This window comes from Molothrus ater, chromosome 24 (assembly GCF_012460135.2).
Source record: "Molothrus ater isolate BHLD 08-10-18 breed brown headed cowbird chromosome 24, BPBGC_Mater_1.1, whole genome shotgun sequence".
NCBI lineage: Eukaryota > Metazoa > Chordata > Aves > Passeriformes > Icteridae > Molothrus > Molothrus ater.
The window spans coordinates 489,568-507,245 of NC_050501.2; the positions used below are offsets into that span (position 1 = coordinate 489,568).

The 17,678-nt window shown below is 55.2% G+C and overlaps 1 protein-coding gene across 6 annotated transcripts in view; it reads left to right on the forward strand.

The window, feature by feature from the left end:
- Positions 1–17,678, forward strand: part of PTPRU (protein tyrosine phosphatase receptor type U) — a 57,842-nt gene that overhangs the window by 30,344 nt on the left and 9,820 nt on the right. Inside the window, exons 11-28 of one of the 6 annotated variants that reach the window (XM_036396922.2) lie at positions 71–173; positions 283–556; positions 2,158–2,194; positions 2,741–2,879; positions 4,499–4,528; positions 5,476–5,633; positions 7,941–8,131; positions 9,322–9,394; positions 9,533–9,609; positions 10,328–10,345; positions 11,135–11,171; positions 11,478–11,575; positions 11,672–11,788; positions 12,361–12,515; positions 13,809–13,944; positions 14,038–14,187; positions 14,292–14,465; positions 16,915–17,055. In XM_036396922.2, the coding sequence (XP_036252815.1) occupies positions 71–173; positions 283–556; positions 2,158–2,194; positions 2,741–2,879; positions 4,499–4,528; positions 5,476–5,633; positions 7,941–8,131; positions 9,322–9,394; positions 9,533–9,609; positions 10,328–10,345; positions 11,135–11,171; positions 11,478–11,575; positions 11,672–11,788; positions 12,361–12,515; positions 13,809–13,944; positions 14,038–14,187; positions 14,292–14,465; positions 16,915–17,055 (2,108 nt within the window). Of the gene's footprint in view, positions 1–70; positions 174–282; positions 557–2,157; positions 2,195–2,740; positions 2,880–4,498; positions 4,529–5,475; positions 5,634–7,940; positions 8,132–9,321; positions 9,395–9,532; positions 9,610–10,327; positions 10,346–11,134; positions 11,172–11,477; positions 11,789–12,360; positions 12,516–13,808; positions 13,945–14,037; positions 14,188–14,291; positions 14,466–16,914; positions 17,056–17,678 lie in introns of all 6 variants that reach the window. The other 5 variants (XM_036396923.2, XM_036396924.2, XM_054517186.1 and 2 more) reach the window with 5 other exon arrangements.

The window sequence follows — 17,678 nt, forward strand, 5'->3', positions numbered from 1 at the left end:
AAAGCTGCTCATGCCTCAGTTTCCCCGTAAGCCAGTGGAGCCCCAGGACTCACCCCAGCTCCTGTTGCAGCTCCCACCTTCGACTACGGGGACATGCCATCACCGCTGAGCGAGTCAGAGAGCACCATCACGGTGCTACTGCGGCCGGCACAGGGCAGAGGGGCTCCCATCAGGTAGGTCGGGGCTGCAGGAGGGTGAGACCCCAAAATGGGGTGATACAGCAGGGTCCAAGGACAGGCAGGATTTTTCTTCCCAAAACTAACCCGTGCCTGGCCCTCACAGCACCTATCAGGTCATTGTGGAGGAGGAGCGGCCCAAGAAGCTGAAGCGGGAGCTGGGGGGGCAGGAGTGCTTCCCGGTGCCACTCACCTTCGACGATGCCGTGTCCCGCGGCTCCGTGCACTACTTCGGGGCAGAGCTGCCCGCCAGCAGCCTCACCGAGGCCAAGCCCTTCACCGTGGGGGACAACCAGACCTACAGTGGCTACTGGAACCCACCTCTGGAGCCCAAGAAGGCCTATCTCATCTACTTCCAGGCCATGAGCAACCTCAAAGGGGTGAGTAGCCCTGGCACCCTGCTCCAGCCAAGGGCTGGACCAGGTAAGGCCAGGCTGGGGTCTGGGGGTTGGGAAAAATGGGACTACTTTTAGATTGCCCTCCCCTGGATCACCTCTGGGTTTACCACTGATGTCCTGCCAGGGGCAGTTGGTGCTCCAGGCCACCCTTATGGCATGTTGAGATGATGGGTGGGTGTCCTGCTCCAGCACCCCTGGTGGTGCCTGTCCCCATCCCCATGCCAATGCTGGGGGTGGAGTAGTCTGATTTCCCCTACCCACTGCAGTACCAGCCAGGACACCAACAAGCACCAGTGCAGGGGAGCCACTGTTCCTGGGGCTGCTCCTGGTTTGGAGAAGGACTTAGGGCAGTCAGAGTTGTGTGTCACTGCTGGGACCCAGCGCTGGCAGGACAGCCAGTCCCAGCTCCAGAGAACTCCTGGGAGCTCCCGGGCTGCCCTTCCCTCCCTGCGGCTGCCAGTTCCCTCTGTGGAGCTGCACCCCCTGGGCTGATTCCTCCAAGTCACCAGCAGGACCACCAAGACCCTGTGGGGACCCTTCCTGGCATCACCTGCTCCAGCAGCTCCTGTCAGACCTGCGGGAGCATCCTCATCCTGCACATCTCTGTCCTGCTGGAAAGTGGTTACTGAGTCCTTTTCTTTGCTCCGGGATCGTTCACACCTCACTGCTTCGTTGTAATTAGAGCTGAGAGGGACAGGGAGGGTTCTGGCTCTGGCTGCCTCGGCACTGCTGGATGATTACTGGTGGCTGATGCTGTGTTACATCTTTCCTGCTGGGAGGTAGTGGATTTATCCCAGCGGCCATCAGATGTTGGAAAAACGCTGGATTGTAGCTGGGGTTTTTCATGGGTTTTGTGCCAGATGAAGCAAGAAGCAGGAGAAGGAAAAGCTGGAGATCCCAGGGAGAGCAGTGCAGTAGCTAGCCCTGCCCTGGGCATGCAGCATGGGCAGGTCTTGGGCCGAAAGTGGATGGAGCACATTGGTGCCTGGTGTCTTGAGAGACTGGAGGATGCTTGGAGAAGACAATACTGCCAACGTGGTGCTTTTTATTTTGCAACAGAAGTTGAATGCATGGAAAAATGGAATATTTTAGCTGAACCCATCCCTAAATTGCAAATGTTAAAACTATTGGAGACTTAAGCTGGACCCTCATGGCAACCTTGGCAGCAGATGCAGAGCTGGAGTTAGAAACTTTGACTGATGGAAGACAAGCCCATGAAGCTCTGGATGACAACCTGGGCGTGTTTCAGCTGTAGCTGGTGGCACATTGGTGACATGTGGCTTGGCTGCGTCTGCTGGGTTCTCCACGCTCTTGAGCTTCAGCATCCCCTCTGTGCCAGGAGCTGTGGCTCCAGCTGAACCTGGGAATGCTGGGGACAGATCATTCAGCAGCATCTCTTGGGCTGTGGGTTCCCAGGAGCTCTTTGGGTGCTGCAGCGCAAGTCACCCATGGACTCCCTCAATTTGGGAGCTGAAGCACAAATGGACCAGCCCTGTGCCCACCCAGCCTCGCTAGGGTGAGAGTGGGGAGCGGAGCCGCTGGGAAGCTCTTCCAGCACTGACCCCCCCTTTTTACCTCCATAGGAAACTCGGCTGAACTGTGTCCGGATCGCTCGCAAAGGTGAGCCCTCCCTTGGCCCTGACCCCACCGAGGCGGTGGCTCCGGCCCCATGGCGGCTCTGGTGGATGGGGCTCTGGCAGTGGGCTGGGACCAGCACTGGCGGTGGTTGGGCTGCATGTGATGGGTTATTCCAGCTCCGCCCCACACCCTTCTGTTTCCCGCTCTCTTTGGCATCTGGGGTTTTTCCCTTGGTTGAATTTTCCTTCTTAATGCTGTTACCATGGTGGAGGTGGGGCTGGAATGGTGGTGCTGGGTGCTGAATCCAGGGATGGATGATCTTACATGGGGTGTGATAAAAGGTGCACAAAGGGACTGTCCCCCTCACTGGAACTGAGAGAGTGACTTGTCCATGGTTATAGTGTGGCAGTGCAGAGCCCTGTAGCATCTTGGTTGAATAACTTGTGTACATGGAGAAACAAGCATCCCATGGGACGAATCCCAGTGTTTTCATGCCTGATGTTGCCAATCCCCGTGGAGTGGAATGTGGTGGGTGCTCACAGCACCCTCATCCATCCACCACTCCTGCTTGTCCCTGTCCCCTGGCAGCTGCCTGCAAAGAGAGCAAGCGTCCCCTGGAGGTGTCCCAGCACTCGGAGGAGATGGGCCTGATCCTGGGGATCTGTGCTGGAGGGCTCATCATCCTGATTATCCTGCTGGGAGCCATCATCGTCGCCATTCGGAAAGGGTAAGGAGACCTGCGCTGGCAGCTGGTGCTTTATTTGTCCCTCCCTCCTTCCCTCCCAGCTCAGCCCTTCTCCAGCACTAACTGGAGTTACTGGTGAGGATTCAGCTGCACTGGGCAGGCTCCAGATGCTCCCTCGAGCTGAGTCTGCATGTGCCTGTGCATCTCACTGGGCACAGAGCAGCAAAGTCCTGGGGATGTCCCTACTCCCTCTGCAGCTTTGTCCACTCTCCCTCTCCCCCATATTTTTTGGTTTTTTGCTTCTTTTCCTGCTGATTCTCGGCTTTGTGCTGTTCTGGTGATCCTGCATTGATGGAAATGCTTCTGGCCCATGCCCGAGCCCTGCCCCGGTGCTGAGCCCAGCTGTTCCCATCCCACCAGCTCTTCCCTGCCAACAGCAGCCATGGGATGTTGTTGAGATGAAGATGAGATGTTGCCTCTGGGCTTCCCTGCTGCCTTGGCCAGGCCAGCAGGAGCACATCCAGCATGGATGTGGCCGTGGCTGTTGTGGTGGGCTGGCACTGGGGGAGCTCATGGGGTGGGAGGGAGGAGGGCGAGGGCTTTTCAGGACACTCATCCCCGGGAGCGCTGGGCATGCGGCCGCTGCTTTGCACGTGGCTGCAACGCCCTGGAAAAGTGGCTGCTTCTGTGCAGGGCTCGAGGCAGCACCAGGCTGGGGGGCCTCTCAGAGCTGGGATAAAGGACAGCAATTAAACACGGTGCTTGGGAGGATGGAGCAAAGTACGTGAACAGCCAGAGGGAGAGAAAAACAGCAGGGCAGAGGCTCGGCCCCTTAAATCTGCAAAGCTCTTTATGGCTGCGTGTACCCTGGAAGGATCCTTGTGGATTTATGTTGCTGGAAGAGCAGGGCTGTAGCTTCCCTGCACGCTTTGAGGTGCGGGGCTGGCTCACGGCTTCATTGGCTTCTTCCCTGATGGAGCAGATGCCAGCAGCGCTGATGTGTTTTGGGGAGTGATGCTGTGGGTGGGAAGCTGTGAGTGTGGCTGCTGCATTCCCATTGCCAGTGCTGCCAGGCAGGATGAGGAGGAGCAGCTCTGCTTCAGCATCCCAGGATGAACCTGTTGAAGGATAAACCAGAGCCACAAATTAGATCTGGTGCTGAGAAGCCTGAATTTGGGGCTGTTGGGAAGCTGGGATGAGCTCATAAATCTTCTCCACAGTGCTTTGCTGTTGGAGAAACACTGATGTGGTGGAATGGAAATGCAGCCTTGGAATATGTTTGTCTCTAGTCAATGGTGCACTGGGAATGTGACATCCCAAGGCCATCTCCCCCTCTGGGCCCCTAACCAACAGCCTGGGGGAAATCCCTACATTTGGGACATCCGTGTTGCTCACTCTTAAAAATTATGGAATAGCCCCTTGGACAAGGGTGCTGTGGACACCCACCACAAGTGTGGTCCCGCTGAGAGCCGGTGCTTATGCTCTCCTGCCAGGATTCCGGCTCCTGCCTGGAGTAAATAACCTGTGGGTGCCACAGGGGAGCCTGATTCCTTTATGGTGCATTGAATTTTCTGGCAGCTGACTTGCCCTGTAACCTCCCTTCCCAATAGTGAGAAAAGCTGCTTATGCAATTTCTGCTGTTCTCTTTGCACGCTTGCCAGGAGGAACTACTATTCTTACTCCTATTACCCGTAAGTAATTGTCATTCTCCTGCTTTACCCTCCTCCCGGCCAGCCCCCTCACCCTGCTGCTCCAAGAAGTCCTTATCTCTGCCAAGTGCATTTTAAGGGTCTCTTTGGATCAGGGAAAATAATGCTGCCGAGCTTGTTAGAGACAGAAGGCAACGTAAGGGGGAAGGGTCAGTAACTCTGAGTTGAATTCTGGATTTTAGCAGTGCCTTGCAGTGTTCAAGCCCCATCACAATGCTGACATGGGCTCAGATCTCCTGTTCATCCTTCTGGCTTAATCGCTGCTCTGGCTTTGGAGCCTGATGCTGCCTCTCAAAAATGTTCATTTAAGTTTCTTTAAATTACTTGAATTTGGGGTGGGAGGTTCTGTCCCAGTGAGAACTCCTGGGATTTCCCAGCATTTTCATTAGGTGCCTAAAGAGATCCTGCACAGGGGAGAAAGCCTCTGCAGTGGGTGCTGAGCACGGGTTTACCTGGGGGCTCCAGCCGATCCCTTGGGATGGATTTGGCCCCTGACATGGCTTTAAAATCACAGAATGATTTGGCTTGGAAGGGGCTCAAAGCTCATCTCATTCCAACCGTTGCCATGGGCAGGGACACCGTCCACTAGACCAGGGAGTCATGCCTGGGGAACTGGGGCTGGGGAGGGCTGGGGCATATCCATGTGGTGGCTGGAGAGAGCATTTGACTGCACAAGAAGCACACCTGGCTGCCCAAGGGCAGGGGACAGGAGGGGCCACTGAGGTTGAGCAGCTGGAGTTGCTGCAGCCACAAGGGACGCTGCATGTGTGGCTGTGACTGGCTTGGGACAGCAGAGAACCAAAGCGTGATGACCACGCTGCTGCAAATAATCCACCCTGCTCCTGGCATAATCTGAGCCCAGAAGCTTTGAGGGGACCTTAGAGCACCTGATGGTGAGCCCTGCTCACTTCTGCTCCTCCCCACTGCAGGAAACCTGTGAATATGACCAAAGCCACCATAAACTACCGGCACGAGAAGACACACATGATGAGTGCCATCGACAGGAGCTTCACCGACCAGAGCACCCTGCAGGAGGACGAGCGCCTGGGGCTGTCCTTCATGGACACCCACAGCTACGGGAACAGAGGTGAGGCTGGGAGCCTGGCATCCCCTGTTCTCCTCCCACAACTCTGGAAACAGAGGTGAGGCTGGGAGCCTGGCATCCCCTGTTCTCCTCCTACAACTCTGGGAACAGAGGTGAGGCTGGGAGCCTGGCATCCCCTGTTCTCCTCCCACAACTCTGGAAACAGAGGTGAGGCTGGTAACCAGCATCCCCCTGCTCCCATCCCACAGCTGTGGCAACCAAGGTAAGGATGGGGACCCTGGCATCCCCCTGCTTCCTTCCAGCCACAAAGGTGCCCAATAACCCCCAAAATACCACAGAAACAGCCTACCAGAGCTCAAGGAGTGTTTGGACTACGCTCTCAGGCACAGGGGGGTGAGGTTGTTGGAGTGTCTGTGCAGGGCCAGGAGTTGGACTCAGGGGTCTCTGCGGGTCCCTTTCAACTCAGGATATTCTGTGATTCTCTTGAAGGCTTGGTGTTACATCTGTTTTAGACTGTGTATGGCATAGCAGGTTCTTCCCTGCCCTGTGTAAATCTCCAAGGGCATGGATTTCATCAGTGTTGGAGCTTTTGCCACCATGTGGGCTGTGCTGAAGGGGAAGCTCTTGTGGGGAGCTGGATCTCTATTTTCTCTTGGAGATCTGAGCCTGTGGCTGGGCCGGTTGAGGCCATTTGTGGGCTCAGGATCTGGCTGCAGCCCCCTGGAACTGGGTGAATCCCACCTCCTGGTTTATGCTGAGGTTGGAAGCGTTCCCCCAGCCTTCCCCACACAGCCTGGGCATTGAAGGGTTAAAGAGCCCCTGCTCTCCTATCAGAGGGAGACTGATAACTTCACACCCACCGGAGGATGTGTCTCCATGCTGATTTAGTTGTAAAATAACTCTTTGGCTGCCCCAGTTTCAGCCATATGCTAATAACATCTGTTACAGTAGCTGCAAGATGCTGCCTGCACGCGGCTCTCCCGCGCTGGCTGCGGGACTGATGCGCTTCCTGTCGTTGTCTCATGGATCATTAAAGCCCAGAGGGCAAACTTTTCCTCCTCTTAACACATCGAGCTAGGTTAGGTGTGTTTTTTCTTTGGTTGCTGTCCTTGAAACTCTCAAAGGCTGGTGGGGCTGAGCTGGGGAGCTTGGGCTGCCTGCCATGGCTGGGAGAGTCTCCATTGCCTGTGAACATCCTTAATTAATGAAGGGAAATTAATGACTTGGTGACTGGTTGGTGGCTGTATCCCCCCCAACCCACTTCAGTTTCTGTGCATTTAAAAGAAAGTCACTGATCCTCATGGAAACCCCAGTGGTTCCTCAGCGTGGGGCTGTGGCAGCACCTTGCAAATGCCAGCAATTAATTAATTCCTCTTTAATCCCAGCAGCTGATGAGCCCATTGGTCAGGTCATGGGGTGTGGAGGCACTCTCCTGGGTTGTCCTGTTGGTTCCCACTGCCAGAGGGCAGGTTAGATGGGATATTGGGAAGGAATTCTTCCCTCTGAGGGTGGTGAGGCCCTGGCAAAGGCTGCCCAGAGAAGCTGTGGCTGCCCCTGGATCCCTGGAAGTGTCCAAGGCCACGTTGGACAGGGCTTGGAGCACCCTGGGACAGTGGAAGGTGTCCCTGCCCATGGCAGGGCAGGGACTGGATGGGCTTTAAGGTCCCTTCCAACCCAAACCACTCCATGGATCCCTGCCTGCCCTTCTCTGGGAGTAGTTCAGAGCATCAGGTTTTGTGCAAACCCAAATTTTGGGATCTGGTGTGGGAACTTGCCCTGACAGACACAGGTGAGGTTTTAGCCTGGCTCTGCTGGTAATGACACAGCAAAGGCATAAACCAGGTAAATACTGCACAGGCTCTCCATCAAAGCAGCAAGCTCCATTTGTGGCAGCGTGAGGAATCCAGTGCTGGTCTCTAGTAGTGAGGGAAATGAACTGTTAAGCTGTGCTGGAGATTTTGGCAAGGTGATTTTTCAACTTAGACTCTTGTGTGAATATTTGGGCATGGAGCTCTTGCTTGTCTGCATGGGAGCTTATTGTTCCAGCTGAGGGGAAGTGAGGTTATTATCCCCTTTTGGCCTTGCCCACTGATTTCTGATTGACCTGCTGAGGTCCTAAAAGGCTGTACTGGGCATTTTTGGCTTTGTGGTGTAGGAGGAGCTGTAGAGAGCATGAGGGGGTGGGAGTGGGATTGAGGGCTGGGCCCCTGGTGGTCCCCAGAGGGGGCCTGCAGCAGCCACATCTCCCGAGTATGTCTTCCCCAGCCCTCTGTGGGTGTGAGGAGGTGATGGGGATGCAGCCCAGGGTTTTGCTGCCCTGCTAGCCCCTGGCTGTCCCTCCCTGTGCAGGTGACCAGCGCAGCAGTGTGGTGAACGAGTCCAGCAGCCTGCTGGGGGGCTCCCCGCGGCGGCAGTGCGGCCGCAAGGGCTCCCCGTACCACACGGGGCAGCTGCACCCGGCCGTGCGCGTGGCCGACCTCCTGCAGCACATCAACCAGATGAAAACGGCCGAGGGCTACGGCTTCAAGCAGGAGTATGAGGTGGGGACAGCTTGTGCCAGCGTCTCAGGGGGAGTGGGGGGTAGGATGGACAGGGGGACACGGATGGGATCCATGTGCAAGGAGATGATGCTCTTGGTCTGGAGCTCTGCATGGGAGCTGGAGCTCACAGCTCTGGGCTAGCATTGTCAGCATGGGGATGTCCCTGAGTCAGGATTGAATGGCTGGTGTTGACAGCTCTGGGTTATTTCTCAGCTTGAGCATGTCCCTGAGATGAGACAAACCAGCCGGCCAGCCCTGTCTGCAGTGCACCATCCCAGCTCTCCTGCATGGGCCAGGGCTGCTCCTTCCTTTCCCTTTCCTTTCCCTGGGCATCACCATGTCACCTTCTGCTCTCCAGCACACTTGGCCTGTGATAAGCATGGCCATAGTCTAAGAACAAGCAAATCCTCTACAATCTGGCAGCTCCAAGACCATGAAGAAAGACACTGGGGAGAAGATACTGTGGAGGGTGATGCTGGGGGAGGGATTTCTTTCCCAAGAGTTGTTGGTGGCATCATGTCCATCCCAGCTGGCCAGGTCAGAGCACTCGTAACAGAGCAGGTTATTTCACAAGTCTCTGCCTCAGCACAGCCAGCGGGGTCATTTCCTGACTCCTCAGTGTCCCACAGGTCTGGAGATTGAAATTTCCCAGTGAAATTACTGTTTAATGCTCAGCTGTTTCAGGAGCAGGAGCTCTCCCCCCCCTTTCACGCATTGGACAAACCAGGGCTTGCGATAATCATTAGTGCTCCTTGAAAAGCTGCTGTATGTTCTTGGAACTAGTCATTTGAAAGCACTCAGATATTATGGGAGGGAAGAAAACATGTAATTTCCTTCCACTTTCCACCTCTTACGCCAATCTATGAATGTCACTGTTATTACACACAAACCTGTTCTGTGCTGGGGAGAGAAAGGAGCTGGGGAGGTTTAGGAATAAAAAAAACTACAACCAACCCTAGGAAAAGAAACCAACCCAGGCAGTCTGTAATTTGCTGGAAAATGGGCTGTTTTGTGGATGTTACAGGAGTGTGTAGCTGGCAGAGTGTGCTGTGGACGTGGAGATGAGGCTGCAGGAGCCAGGTGTTGGGGTGGAGGGACCACCCTGTCTGTCCTGCTTCCCAGGGAGCTTTTGGGGCTGGGGGAACCCAGAGTCCTGCCCTGAGCTTGAGATGTCCATCCTTTCCTTACAGAGTTTCTTTGAAGGCTGGGATGCTTCAAAGAAGAAAGACAAGACCAAAGGGAGACAGGATCATGTGTCCACATGTGAGTGCCTTAGCAAAGGCTTAGACACCCCAAACAGCTTCAGAATCCCACGTTCTGCAGATTCCTGGGCCAGAGTGATTGCCCAGGGTGGCCTGGTGGGTGAGCAGGCACTGATGGTTCCTTGTCCCCTTTCCCCAGATGACCGTCACCGCGTGAAGCTGCACCCGCTGCTGGGGGACCCCAACTCCGACTACATCAACGCCAACTACATCGACGTAAGTGGGGACAGGGCCTGTGTCCCTGGGGCTCTGGGCTGCAACACGAGCTTCTTGTGGCCTCTCAGGGTTTGTCCAGCAGCATTTGGAGGACTTTGGACAGCCCATGGTGGGCTGGTCAGTGCATCATGAAGGACCTGCCTGGTTTATTTGTGTTCATCAGCAGTTTCTGCTTGTTGCATCTCTCTCTGCTCTGCTCTGTCCCTCCTTCTCATTCCCTCTCTGCTTTTCTATCCTCTTCCCCCTCACCTGCTCATGTGGCCGTGGATCTCCCTCTCCCTGGGTGGGGGATGCAGAGGTTGAGAGGAACAGGGGACCATCTGGGGCTCACACTGGAGTACCCCTCGTGCTGCTGGTGTGTGTGAATCTTGGCAGAGCCCAGCCCTAGTGTCCTCTGAGAGCAGTGTCCCCAAGAGCGATGTCCCCTGCCACCTCCAGCGATGCTGAGACCAGAGCAGCTGCAGGAAGGCTCCAGCATCTCCTGGAAGCAGCAGCAAATCCCACTTTTCCCTCCTGCCCAGAGGGTATTGTCTGTCAGTGTGGCCTGATCCAAGTGCCCAAGCAGTGTCCCTCAGCCTGTCCCTGTTCCCTGTGTCCTTTCTGCCCTGTCTCTCCATAGCCTGCTCCAGGGCAGGTGCTCTAACCCCTCTCTGCTCTGTGCCTCACTAATATCTCTGATCTTTTTCTCTCAAACCTGTGTCCCACTGGGATCGTTAAGATTCGGATTAACCGAGAAGTAAGTAGATTCTTCCCCCTCTCCTCCCTTCTCTGCTCCCATCTCCTGCCAGGCCTCACCCTGGGCAGTGTGGTCTAAATACCATCAGGGAGAGGCAGGCTGGGAAAATGTGTCCATAAACCTGGAAATGTCCAGGGAATGGGAAAGCAAGGTCTGTGTGGCACTGGGGCATGGAAAGCAGGGGCCCTGTGCTCTGAGAAGAGGTTGAATTTGACCCACAGAAATCCCCTGTGAAAAGACCCACAGGGGATGGAGAAGCCACTGTCACCTCCATGCGTGTGGTGTGGTTTAACTCTGCTGGATCTGTGGCCAGGGTGTGGGGACACTGTGTTCACAGTTCCTCTGGCAGTAGCCTGGCTGGAATGTGCTCTTTGGCATGCTCTTGTTAAGGGCTGAGCAGCTGGGATGAAGGAGGGGAGTGGGGCTATCTCAGCACCAGGTGGCTGCTGTGCAATGGTGGGGGTCACTAATGGGGCTCTCCTGGCAGCAATGGTGTGGCAGCAGGAGCTGGAGTGGAGCTCATGGATCCCTCAAGGTGCTGATAAAGGATTCTGCAGACCAGGGGTGTGGGTTGGGCATTGCATGAACCTCTTGTGGGATGCAGGAGATGTACCATCCCAGGACAGGGTGTGCTGAGTGTGGGATGGCTGCTGAACCTCCTCCTCCTTCTGTGGTGGACTTGCAGCACCTAGCCCAGTGGCTGTGGGGAATTTCTACCAGTTGGGTGGCTGGGAAGTGTCTAAGGGTCTGTGCCCCAGCTTGGGAATGATGTCTCTGCTTCCCTTGCAGGGTTACCACAGGTCCAACCACTTCATAGCCACACAAGGTGAGTCATGCCCTGCCCTCTCAGCCAGTGGTTCCTCACCTCCTGTGTAGCAGCCAGGTTTTATTCCTGGTGGAATTAAACCTTGCAGGTGCAGGAAAGGAAGGGAGGGGGCCAATGTGGAGCTGCTCTCACCCCTCCTGCCTTCCCTTGCACTGCACAGCCCTTGGGAAAAGGGCTCTGAGGTGCTGTGGCGCTGTTTGTGCCTCAGAGGCAGGAGGGAGGACATGGTGGCATTGGGCCACTGCCAGGGCTGGGTTCTGCTCGTGGTGCCCATCCATCCATGGGGGCTTTTACTGTGTCCCACAGGGCCCAAGCAGGAGATGGTGTATGACTTCTGGCGCATGGTGTGGCAGGAGCACTGTTCCAGCATCGTGATGATCACCAAGCTGGTGGAGGTGGGCCGGGTAAGCATCCCTGTTCCCATCCCATGCTATGCCATCCCATCCCTGCTGGAAGCCCCCTCTGCAGAGCCTAGCCCCCATCCTGTGCTCTCCTTGCAGGTGAAATGCTCCAAGTACTGGCCGGATGACTCTGAGATGTACGGGGACATCAAGATCACGCTGGTGGAGTCCGAGACGTTGGCTGAGTACGCTGTGCGCACCTTCGCCCTGGAGAGGGTACGGCCCTGCCCCTGCCTGCCCTGCCTCGGGGACAGACCCCCCTCGGGCACCTCTCACACTCCATAGCTTGGCATTTACGAGTATCCTGTTTACTTAACCCAATATGGGGTCACCAGTCGCTCTTCCTGTGCCTTTTCCCTGGCTCTGCACCCTGTGCCGGGCGAGTGGCTCAGTCCCACCTTCGTTTGGACAGTGAGTGAGTGTTTAATTTTCATGTGAGTGTGGTGGGGTGAAGGATGCGTTCCTCTCCTCTGGGCTGGAGGTGATGTAGCCATCAGTCTGCAGCATGGTAACTGGAGATGGAGCCAGTGCAATTTACCCATTAATCTACAGCAATGTCAAATTACTGTCTGGTTATAGGGCAGGGACACCTGAGGCTGCTGCCACCTCCTCCTTTTTCTCCTTGGTGGTTTTTAACCCTCTTGCAGCCAAGAGGAGAGAGCTGTGGGGCCGCCCAAGCATGTGACTGCTGTGTGGTCCATCTGCCTGGATGCTGAGCTGACAAAATCATGGATTCCTGAGAAAATCAAGTGTTTGAGTGACCTTGCCCTCTCACCCTTCCCTTGCAGCGGGGTTACTCGGCCCGGCACGAGGTGAAGCAGTTCCACTTCATGTCGTGGCCCGAGCACGGTGTCCCCTACCACGCCACAGGGCTGCTGGCCTTCATCCGCAGGGTGAAGGCGTCCACGCCGCCCGACGCCGGCCCCGTCGTCATCCACTGCAGGTGGGGACAGGGCACGTGTGGCATGCGGGGGTGCAGGGGACCTTAAAGCTCATTCCCCCACCACGGACTGGGACACCTTCCACTAGTCCAGATTCCTCCAAGCCTTGTCCAGCCTGGCCTTGACGTCCCTCTGCGATGGCATCTGTGAAATGTCACCACTGGGCTGGTGGCAGCAGGGGCTGGTCAGGGGGACAAGCAGGGAGCAGCACCGTTTTGGGGCTGCCCCAGCCTGTTACTGGTGACAGCTCTGTCCCAGTGGGCAAAGGTGAAACGGCAATGGCAGCTTGACCACTGCTGATGGTCAGGACGTGGGGATCTGGCTGAAGGGACAGGCAGGGGGGCAGCAGGACAGCCCCATTCCCAGGGTTACCCACAGGACTGTCCCTGCAGGGCTCAGCCACTGGGATGCCAGAGCTGGGAGGACACGAGTGACACATCTGAGCAGCTTTGGTGGCTCTCTATGCCCTGAGCAGGCATTCCCACGTGATGGGCTAATGGCTTTTCCTCCTCTGGGCAAACCAGGAGGAGCTGATGAGTGGGAGGGATTTTTTTATTTTTTATTTGATTTCTCCCTGTCAACTGCCTCATCAGCGTTCATTCACAGCCAGTGTGATTAGTGCCCATAGCCTGTAATCACTGATAATCATGACGAGTGATTCATCAGCCCCAGAAATTAGTATTTCACTGGAAAAGACTCTGTAGGAAAGGAACAGGGGGGTGGCTCCGTTCCTGACACATCACTGGGGGGGGTGTGTCAGGGCACAGTAGGTCTTTGACTGTGACTCCAGCCATGCCAGGGCCTGGGATGTCACCACTGCTCTGGGTACTCTGCTGGGCTTAGCCTTACCCTGAGGGTCTCAAGTGGTGCATCCAGAGCTGCTCATGCCAGGGGAGCCTCCCTGCTTCTTCCAGGGCTCAGAGCTGAGCCCTCCTTGGTGCTTTTGGGCTGCGATCCCAGGGGACTGTTGGCACTTAGATGGTTTAGTTGTTGGTTTTGTTGCAAAAACCGTATGTTCTACTGCCTTAAATTAAAAATGAGCTTTAGACATGGGTGCCCACCTGACCTTCACGCACTCTTGGGGCTGCAGCAGGGGTGTTTGGGCAAGTTTAAGGCTAAACCAGGCTCTGGAGGTGTGTGAGGTCCTGGCAGCCCTGCAGGGTTGCTGGGTACAGGATCTGTGTGTTGAGCCCTCGCCCACAGAGGCCTTGCTCGGTGCCCAGCAGCCTTTTGGGCTGTGTGTGGATGCCAGTACAGACTGGGAATGTGTTTGCTGTTTCTCCCTCCATCCCCAGTGCTGGCACGGGGAGGACTGGCTGTTACATCGTGCTGGATGTGATGTTGGACATGGCTGAGTGTGAGGGTGTCGTGGACATCTACAACTGCGTGAAGACCCTCTGCTCACGGAGAATCAACATGATCCAGACAGAGGTGAGCGGCCCTCGGGGACAGCTGGGGACATCTGGGGCCTGCTGTCACCAGCCGGCTCTGGAGGCTCAGCCCTGTCCCCTCTTCTCCCCAAAGGAGCAGTACATCTTCATCCATGATGCCATCCTGGAGGCCTGTCTGTGTGGGGAGACCAGCATCCCTGCCAGCGAGTTCAAGCCCACCTACAAGGAGATGGTGAGGATAGAGCCGCAGAGCAACTCCTCGCAGCTGCGGGAGGAGTTCCAGGTGAGCGTCCCAAAGCCTCTGCAACTCCCCCTTGTCCTCACCCTCCCGGTGCCCAGCCCTGCTGGGACGAGGCAGGGCTTTGAGGAGGACCCGTGTACCCACAGACCCTGAACTCGGTGACGCCGCACCTGGACGTGGAGGAGTGCAGCATCGCGCTGCTGCCCCGCAACCGCGAGCGCAACCGCAGCATGGACGTGCTGCCGCCCGACCGATGCCTTCCCTTCCTCATCTCCGTGGATGGAGACAGCAACAACTACATCAACGCGGCCTTAACTGATGTGAGTGTTCCTGGGGAGGGAAGGGGCTGCTTCCTGTGGGCTCAGGCAACTTTTCATGGCAGAACTTCGTTTGGTTTGGATTTATGGCCTCATTTTGCACATGGGCAGGAAGGCTCATGGTAGCTGTGTGCAGGGAGGGAAGGGCTGGGATGGTGTAATGGGGTCCTGCACCCCTTCTTTTGTGTAGCAGCACCCTGCAAGAGCTTTTTTCCTGTTCTCATGAGCCAGGCACTGAGGGACTTCAGGATTTTGCAGTGACAGTGGAGCAGGGGAGGAAGAGGAACCTTTTGCAGGGGTTGGTGGCATTAAGCCCCCCGTGTGCTGCCAGCCCCCCCCCCCGCCCCCCGTGATCCTCCTGCCCCTCCTGATGCAACTGAGGGGGCTCTGAACTGCTCCCAGAGCCACCATGCATCTTCCTGATGCAGTCAGAAAGGACCCCCTGGTGACAAAGCTATCTCCTAGTGGCTGATGATCGCAGAGCAGAGCAGAGGATGCTGCAGGCTCCAAGCCCTCACTGAGGGATGGTCATTCATCAGCAGCCCCACTTCCCTTTCCTTGAAATGCTTTGCATGGGCAGCACAGAGTCCCCCACACCTCAGGCATCTTCCCCAGACCCTCCTGGTCACAGCTGAGCACTGGCACCAAGCTGAGCCTTATGTTTTCCATGCTGTGGGTGATTTAGCTGCTGGATCTCTGTGCAGATCCCATCTCCCTGATTCCTGCTCCCACAACAAAAGCAGTTTATAAAGCAGAGTGAGCTGCTGGTGGTGGGCAGTGGCTCTCATAGTGCTGCAGTGGGATGGGAGTTTTGTTTCCAGCTTGCTTGCTGTTTGCATATCCATTTTATCTTTATGCATCACTGAGCCTCCCTTAATCTCTGCTAAAGGGTCCGTGAATGAAATATTTTTATAGACAGACAAAGCCCTTTGGATGAAATTCTTGCTGAAGGGATAAAACCTATTTCCCTCTTTGGGTAAAAAAAAAAACAAAACTCTCATTCTCTTTAAGTGCCAAAGTGGTTTGCTCAGTCAGTCTGTCCATCTGTCAGATCACCTTGGCCTGTGCCACCTGTCAGTGGTGCTGGTTCCAGTGGAGCCATGCCCTGCTCCACACCCTGCTGTCACTTACACCTGTGCCAAGAGGAGGATGCCAAGGCAAGCCTGGGCAACACATGGTGAAATCTCTTTCCCCCTGATGCTGTCATGCCCCTCCTTGAAGGTGGAAAACTCTTGCTGAGTGCTGGGATCTCATTGCTGCCCATGGACAGGGCCACGGGACTGGTTCAATAAGGTCATTTCTGTGAGCTCAGTCAGGAGGTCCCACAGCAGGCAGAGCACCCCCATGAGCAGAGAGCTGTGCTGATTCTGTGTCTGAAGAGGCTTGAGCCAAACCGTGTTAATTTAAGCGTGCCTGATGCAGTGTTGAGCTCAGCTGTCCCTTGGCAAACCAGTGACAGGATGACCAAGGGGATGTATCTTGTTCAAAGCACAAACCAGGGATACAGTAATTTCCTTCCCTCCCACTTCCTTCTTGCAATCTCTAGTATTGTTGCAGGGAGCCCCCAGCGCAGGAATAACGTGTATTGACTTCATGATTTCAGAAGGCTGAACAAATACTTTATTAAGCTATATTATACTATACTTCTACTATACCACAGTACTAAAAGAAAAACCCATGACCCTTTCAGACATTCATGACACAGCTTTGACCTAATTCAATCTAAATCACCATCAATTCAATCAATCTAAAGCACCCATCACTAGTGTCCAATTAAGAAATCCCTCTTCACTAAACAATCTCCATAACACCTTCCATATGTGCCAAACAACAGGTGCAACAAATAGAGAGAAGAATTGTTTTTCTCTTTTTTTGAGCTTTCTTACTACTGCCTTCCCCAGGATTCTTCCTGGAAAAGTTTTCCTGCTGCTCTCTGTGAAGAGAGCTGTGGCCACACTCTGGGATCTTTTTTGGGAGATTTTCTTCCTCCCTACAAAAAAAAAAAAAAAAAAATTGAGCCCAGGTCAGTGGTTGTCTCTGCTGCTCTCAGTGCCTGGTGGTGGGGTGCTGTGGGTGGGGGTGATGCTGTGGGTGATACTTCCAGTCAGGGCCAGGTGCACAGCTGGAGTCTGGGGTCTTCTGGGAGCCATGGCTACTGCTTGTTCTTTGCTCAAAGGTGGCATCTTTTTCCTAGTTATTTATGCAAAATACTCTTTCCTGTGAAAGCAAAATGTGTGTTTTTTCATCCTGATCAAGGGCAGGGATCACTTGGATGTCCCCATCACCAGGGCATGGAGGAACTGAGGCTGTGCCAGGGAGACCAGCTCTGCTCAAGCATGGAGAAGAGGGTTTTGGTCCCACTCATCTGTTGCACTAATTCTTTGGGGTGTGACAGCAGTGGCTCCAGTGTCACCACTGTGTCCTTACTGGTGCTTGTCTTTCCTCTCCACAGAGCTATACCAAGAGCGCTGCCTTCATTGTCACCCTGCACCCGCTGCAGAACACCACCACCGACTTCTGGCGGCTGGTGTACGACTATGGCTGCACCTCCATCGTCATGCTCAACCAGCTCAACCAGTCCAACTCCGCCTGGGTGAGTGCTGCTGCCCTGGGACTCACCATGGGTGGCTTTGTCCTGCTCCATCCCCATTGCCCTGACAGTGCTGCAGCCCCTTGCCTTGCTCACTCAGAATTTCTCCTCTGTAAGGGGACACGGGCCTGTATGCAGCACTCAGGATTTGTCCCCTGTAAGCACAGGGCTGGCCAGTTGGAGCCAAAGAGGTGTTGAGCAGTAGCCCAGCCTGGGTGCATGGTGTTGTGTTGCACTACCTTTGCGTTGGCATAGTGTTGGCATTGGTGTAGGGTTGGCTTTGAGTTGGTGTTGCATTGATGTTGACATTGCATTGGTGTTGAGAGTTGGCATTGGCTTGGAGTTGGCATTGGCATTAAATTGGCATTAGCGTTCCATTGGTGTTGATGTTGCATTGGTAATAGTGTTGCATTGGTGTTGTGTTGGTGTTGATGTTGCCTTGGCTTTGAGTTGCTGTTGCTGTTGCATTGGTGTTGACATTGCTCCAACAGGTCCATGTTCCCCGAGCTGGAGGCAGTTCTGCAGGTGGGGTCTCACCTGAGCAGGGCAGAGGGACAGAATCCCTTCCCTTCCCTCTGCCATTTTTCCTCATTACTCAGGCCCTGCCTCTCTCTCGCTGTCTGTTC